The 6,093-nt window shown below is 52.2% G+C and overlaps 1 protein-coding gene across 1 annotated transcript; it reads right to left on the reverse strand.

Moving 5' to 3' along the window:
• Positions 1 to 337: 337 nt before the first annotated feature.
• On the reverse strand, positions 338 to 1,339 carry LOC126649906 (olfactory receptor 14J1-like). Its single transcript, XM_050334271.1, has one exon. It carries the CDS (start codon positions 1,337 to 1,339, stop codon positions 338 to 340), a length of 1,002 nt encoding a protein of 333 aa, XP_050190228.1.
• Positions 1,340 to 6,093: the final 4,754 nt, after the last annotated feature.

Raw genomic sequence — 6,093 nt, forward strand, 5'->3', positions numbered from 1 at the left:
CTGCAAACATGGAAATGCCCTCCACCTTCAGGGGAGGTCTTGGAGGAAGAGTCAGGGAAAAAGAATTTGTGTCCTTTCTTACACTCAGAGATTGTGATTCCTCATGTACAAACTAACACAGGGAGGATGTTTGACAAATATCTTGCTGCACAAATATTTATATTCTTTAAAGGCACACAGAGCATGATTCGTGAGTTGTATATTTTGTGGGTCAAAAACAAAAAAAAGAGGAAGAAAGTGAATTATATATGGGATGAAGAAAAAAACCTCAGTGTTAATGACATGAACAGAGGAAAAAAAACAGGAAAGCGCCCAACTACAACAACTATCAAAACCTTTAGAAGGCAGGCTGGGTCCAAAATGTGTTACACAATGAGTGTACTGCAGAAGAAAACAGACAGGTTATTGCTCCTGAAAAACATCCAGTCATCATTTTCCTTATGGTATCCTTGAGTTCCTGGTTCCTCAGGCTGTAGATGAGGGGGTTCAAGGCTGGAGGAACCACCGAGTACAGAACTGACAGGGTCAGATCCGGAGATGGGGAGGAGTTGGAGGGGGACCTCAGGTAGGCAAAAATGATGGTGCTGACAAAGAGGGAGACCACGGCCAGGTGAGGGAGGCACGTGGAAAAGGCTTTGTGCTGTCCCTGTTCAGAGGGGATCCTCAGCACAGCCCTGAAGATCTGCACATAGGAGAAAACCATGAAAATGAAACAACCAAAACCTAACGAACAGCTTAATATAAGAAAGCCAATCTCCCTGAGGTAGCCTGAGTGTGAGCAGGAGAGCTTGAGGATGTGTGGGATTTCACAGAAGAACTGGCCCAGGGCATTGCCCTGGCACAGGGGCAGGGAAAATGTATTGGCTGTGTGCAGCAGAGCATTGAGAAACCCAGAGGGCCAGGCAGCTGCTGCCATGTGGGCACAAGCTCTGCTGCCCAGGAGGGTCCCGTAGTGCAGGGGTTTGCAGATGGCAACGTAGCGGTCGTAGCACATGATGGTCAGGAGGGAAAACTCTGTTCCAATCAAGAAGACAAAGAAAAAGACCTGTGCAGCACATCCTGTGTAGGAGATGGTTGTGGTGTTCCAGAGGGAGTTGTGCATGGCTTTGGGCACAGTGGTGCAGATGCAGCCCAGGTCTGTGAGGGAGAGGTGCAGCAGGAAGAAGTCCCTGGGGGTGTGCAGGTGCTGGTCGCAGGCTACGGCGCTGAGGATGAGGCCGTTGCCCAGGAGGGCAGCCAGGGAGATGCCCAGGAAGAGCCAGAAGTGCAGCAGCTGCAGCTCCCGCCTGTCTGAGAATGCCAGGAGCAGGAACTGGGCCATGGAGCTGCTGTTGGGCATTTGCTGCCTGAGGGGTTGGTTTTCTATTCAGGAGAAAAAGGCAGAACTGAATTAGGCCAGACTCAATCAGCAAAACATATTACATGTCTCACAAATTCAAAATTCAAGCCTATTTTCAGGAAGATCTCTTTGCATCCCTCTGCCCTGAGCTCTGGGGTTTGCTGCCTGAAGGGGGCATTGAGAGCAGGGTCCCTGGAATGGGCTCCTGAGGAATCCTTCTTGCTGTGCAGTGAGAGGCAACTTGGAGCACAGGGTGACCTCCAATTCAATGTCCTTGGGATATATCCAAGTGTTTCCAGACCTACTGTTGACAGTTTGCCCAAGCAACAACAGAGAGAGGGGATTTGGGTACTTTATTTTGTTCCAGTTCCTCTTGCCAGGACTGAGTTTGGATGGCTGAAATCTGTGACATTTCTAATGTGCTTGAAGTGAAATCTTGTGAATCCTGAGAGGCAAAAGGAATGGTTTCTTGGTGCGGAGACAAGAGTTGGCCATCTCTCCCGTTCACAGCTGCCCCTGGCTGGCAGCTTGGAGCTGTAAGGGCATCACCCTTATCAATTCCCTTAAAAAAAAAAAAAAAAAAAAAAAAAAAAAAAACAAGAAGGCACTTCCGGGAGCAGAGCAATCCTGGTTCAAAGACCATATTGGGACAATCCTTCCCTTTCCTCAGGATGCCTGATAAGGATCCCATCTTTCTTCTCCCAGACTGCCACACAGAGGTATCATTGCAGCTCCCAAGTACAGCTGCCCAGAGCATTTCCATGGAGTTAACACTGAGGAGTTTTCTCCACAGGGATCCTGTGCAGAACAGAGATACTATGGCAGAGCTCTGCCCTTCTGGAGGGCACCTGCAGCCCTGCAGGACACCCAGGGAAACAGCTGAAAAGCCTGAATTTGCCTCTAAGGCACTTGGGCACTTTTCTCCCACGGACAAATCCCCACAGCAGCACCCAAAGGGTTTGTGTCTGCACAGGAATCTGCCCCCTCAAACCCCACACTGGCTCAGAAAACAAAAGGGTGAGAAAAAGGAGAGCCCAGGCAGCAGGGGATGGCAGGGAAATGCCCCAGTGCTGTTACCAAGGGAAGATGGAACAGGCAGAGACAGATGGAAATGAGGGCCTTGTCCTTGCCTGGGCTCTGGCTGCTGCAGGGCAATGCCCAGCCCAGCCCCCGTGGGCCTGAGGGCAGAGGCTCTGCTTGGGCTGGCAAAGGAGCCCAGGCAGGAGCTGCTCAGGGAAGGGCTCTGTGCCACAGACACAGGCAGGGAGGGGCCACATCCCCTGGCCAGCACTTGTGGCAGCAGCTGCCTCTTCCTCCCTGCCTGGGTGTGTGTGAGGAGCTGTTCCTGCCAGCAGCCCCTCCCTGTGCCCAGCTCAGCTCCCTGCCAGTGCTGCCAGAGCCCATGCCCAGCCCAGGGCCCAGGGGCAGCTCTGCCTGGGCAGGGGCTGCAGAGCAGATCCCAGAGCCCCTGCGCTGGCTGGGAAGGGGCAGGTGTTGGCAGTGGGTGTTCTTCCTCAGAAGGGTCCTGGAAAAGGGAACCTTCTTGCCCTGGGCCTCCCATGGGGCAGCAACAAGTCCTGCTCTGCAGCAGCTTCTCCTGCTGCCCCCCAGCAAATCCAGCACAGCCATCCTGACAGCTCCTGCCAGGCCTGGCATTTGGCAGCTGCAAGAGCCACTTGCAGCAACTCCCCTGCACTGCTCTGCAGCCACAGCCTTCCCGTGCCAAAGGGCTGCCAAGGTTCCTCCCCTGAGCAGCTCTGCCCTGTCCTCCCAGCCCAGTGTCGTGGTTTTGCCCACCAGCCCATCGCTGGGGCTGAGGATGGTTTTGTCCAGGTGATTTCCGGACAAAAAAAACCAATCAAAAAAGTTCAGTGACGCCTTTGCTAATTACATCTTTAAGAAAACGGAAGAGAAGGTTGGTGGCGCAGTTGAAATTAGGAACAGCAGCCATGTAGAAGGGTAGCGGGCCCGAGGAGGGCTAAGGCTCCTCCTCCTCGGCTTGGGCCGAGGGGGCAGGTGCAGCACTGAAGCCTCCCTTCTCTCTTGTGAGAGAGTGAAGAAAAAAAGGTTTAAAAGACGAACTGCTTAGACGAGAAACCGCTGCAGAAGAATTCCAGCCATGAGATAACAGGACTTTCAAGGTCAAAACTGCAGTCGCAGGAGAGAGAAGAAAAGTTCAAAGGGGGGAGAGCTGCTGTTTTTTCTCCTTTTCACTCTTCCTCCCTTCAGCAGGGTAAAGACTGAAAAATAAAACCCTGCCACCTGTAGAAGTTTGTTGGGGTGAAGAGACTCCCATGCGGCTCACAGAGGAGCTTGTGGATGCACCAGAGATTTGTGACTTTAACAGAGAAAGCCTTATGCTGGAGTAAAAGCGGCTCAGATGAGGCAGAGTCCTGTTAAAGACTTTGTGACCCTCGAAGGGATCGATGCTTATGCTGGAGCGAGACGGCTCAGATAAGCTTGGGATCTCAGTGAGAGATCCATGCTGCTGCTGTTGAAGATTTATGACCCTGACGGGTATTAGAACCTACGCTGGAACAGAAAACGGTTCGGGTAGGGATATTGGGATCCATGTGTGGGATCCGTGCTGCTGGTGCTAGAGAGAACCTACGCTGGAGCAGAAAATGGCTCAGGTGGGATATTGGGATCCGAGTAAGGGATCCAGACTAGACCCATGCCGAGAAGTCAATCAAGGACTGTTCTCCCATGGGGAGGGACCTCCATAGGGAAACAGGGGTGAACTCTTAAACCATTATCCCCTGTAACCCTGTGGAAGAAGATCCATAGTAAGCAAGTGTCCCTTGCAAGTCTATGGAAGGAGACCCTTCAGGACCTGGGTAACCCTCAGCCTTCGGTTTTAACCCAGGAGGGGGTAGGCCCAGCCCTGGAGGCCAACACAGAATAAGAGAGAGATAAAGAAATTCCAACTGCGACGAAAGTGCTGCAGAGTTACTGGAGAGAGAGAGAGCTGGAATTCTGAGAACAGAAAAGAACTGCTTCTCCTCCTTGGACTGATATAAAGGGAGGTGGGGGGAGAAGTATTTTTTGTAAATACATAATACCTTTTACTTAAGTAGAATTGTTATAGATATGATTCTTTAGTGTTAATTTGTTAATAATAAATACTCATACTTTTTTTTAATTCAGTCTCTTTTTGTCTACATAAACCTTCTCTCAACTGATAGTAATTGTATGTGGGGGTATAAAAGTAAATTGAGCCAGGGCAAAACCACGACACCTGGGCACCCCTGGCTGCACCCCTGGCTTCACAGCTCTTCCCAACTGCCCCTAGACAGCCCCTCCTCACCCATCCCATCAGCTGGGGCTGGGCCAGCTTGAGCAGATGCCTCCAGGAGCTGCCCCTGCCCTGCCCTGCAGTCACAGACTCACCTTGTGCAGCCCTGCCAAGATTCCTCCTGCAGGGAGCTCTCAGCCCTCCTGCCAGTGCTGAGCCCCTTTCAGCTCTGCCTGTGCCCTGCTGGTGTCCCTGAGCTGCCCTGGCAGTGCCCTCAGCCCTGCTGGGCTGTGCAGAGGAGCTGCTCCTGTGCAGAGCTTTCTCTTTGAAGCTGTTCTTGGTTGCCAGGAGCTCCCTGTGTGCCAGGAGCCTGGCCCTGCTTAGCAGCACAGCAACAGCCCCAGGCATTTCATCACCCTGGGGGCTTTGGGGATGAGTCCCTGAGGTGCAGTCCTGAGAGAGAGTTGAGGAAACCTCTCAAGAATTCAAAGACAAATTCAAACTGTAAAGTTTCTTGCTGTGTTAATGGATTCCACTGAGGGATGCGGCTGAGAAAGTCTTCTCAGGGTTCAGTTAGAGCAGAAAACTGCAGACAGTGATGACAAGGATGGACAAGGAAGGCAAAGGTGGCTCTGATGCTGAATCAACATTGACTTGTTTCCTCAATCCAAAGGGCCAAGGCCTGACCCCAGCCCCTAGGAAGGCAGATCCTGTTCCTGCCTCATTGCTCAGGGCTCTTCCTGGGGCACTGGGATGTGGGATGTGCAGTGCCAAGGGCAGGACGATGGGGTGGCACCTGCCAGGCTGCTGAGCAGGGACAAGGAGGCCAGGAGGCCCCAGGGCTGCAAGGGCCACTTGTCTCCTCCTGGCCTCAGGGGCACAGCCAGCAGCCATGGCCAAAGGCCTGCAGAAGGTGGCTGTGTCAGGGCCTTTCAGCTTCTGCACGTGCCTCTGTCCTCTCCAGCCCAGGCTGTGTAACACACAGATAATATAGAAATGCCAAAAATTCTGTTTCACCATTGTTCCGTCTGTCAAAAACATCCTATCAAAAATTCTCTGTCAACTCTCTGCCAGGAGTTCTTACCAGGACTTCCCACAGGACTTTACTTGCCAAAAGATCCTATTGTTTGAGGATATCGTATCTCCTCTTAACGGACATCTTAACTGGTTACATGCCAAGAAACCACATACAACGTCCTAGAACACTATAAAACTCGTGACAAATTTTGGGAAATCAGGGGACAAGGAAAGGGAGAGAAACTGGTTGCTCCCAGGAGCCTCTCTCACCTCCCTGACCTTCACCACCGCATGCTGCCTGCCACACGGAGATTGAGACTCTGCAGACCTGGGGAGAGTCAAGACCACCGTGCTGCATGGGTGAGTTATATCTTATCCTTCCAGCCTCACTATATGCCTCCAGTCCAGGGAGCTGCAGCTGAACTGAGACCCTGCAAGGCTGGGACAGGGCTGGGCGTGAGCAGTGAAACCACATATCCTGCATCCTATATGACCAAAAGCT

This window comes from Myiozetetes cayanensis, unplaced genomic scaffold (genome assembly GCF_022539395.1).
Source record: "Myiozetetes cayanensis isolate MyiCay16 unplaced genomic scaffold, myiCay2020 scf514, whole genome shotgun sequence".
Classification (NCBI taxonomy): Eukaryota; Metazoa; Chordata; class Aves; order Passeriformes; family Tyrannidae; genus Myiozetetes; species Myiozetetes cayanensis.

Coding starts and splice junctions, on each gene's coding strand:
- LOC126649906 (XM_050334271.1), bottom strand. CDS start 1,339: ATGCCCAACAGCAGCTCCATGGCCCAGTTCCTGCTCCTGGCATTCTCA.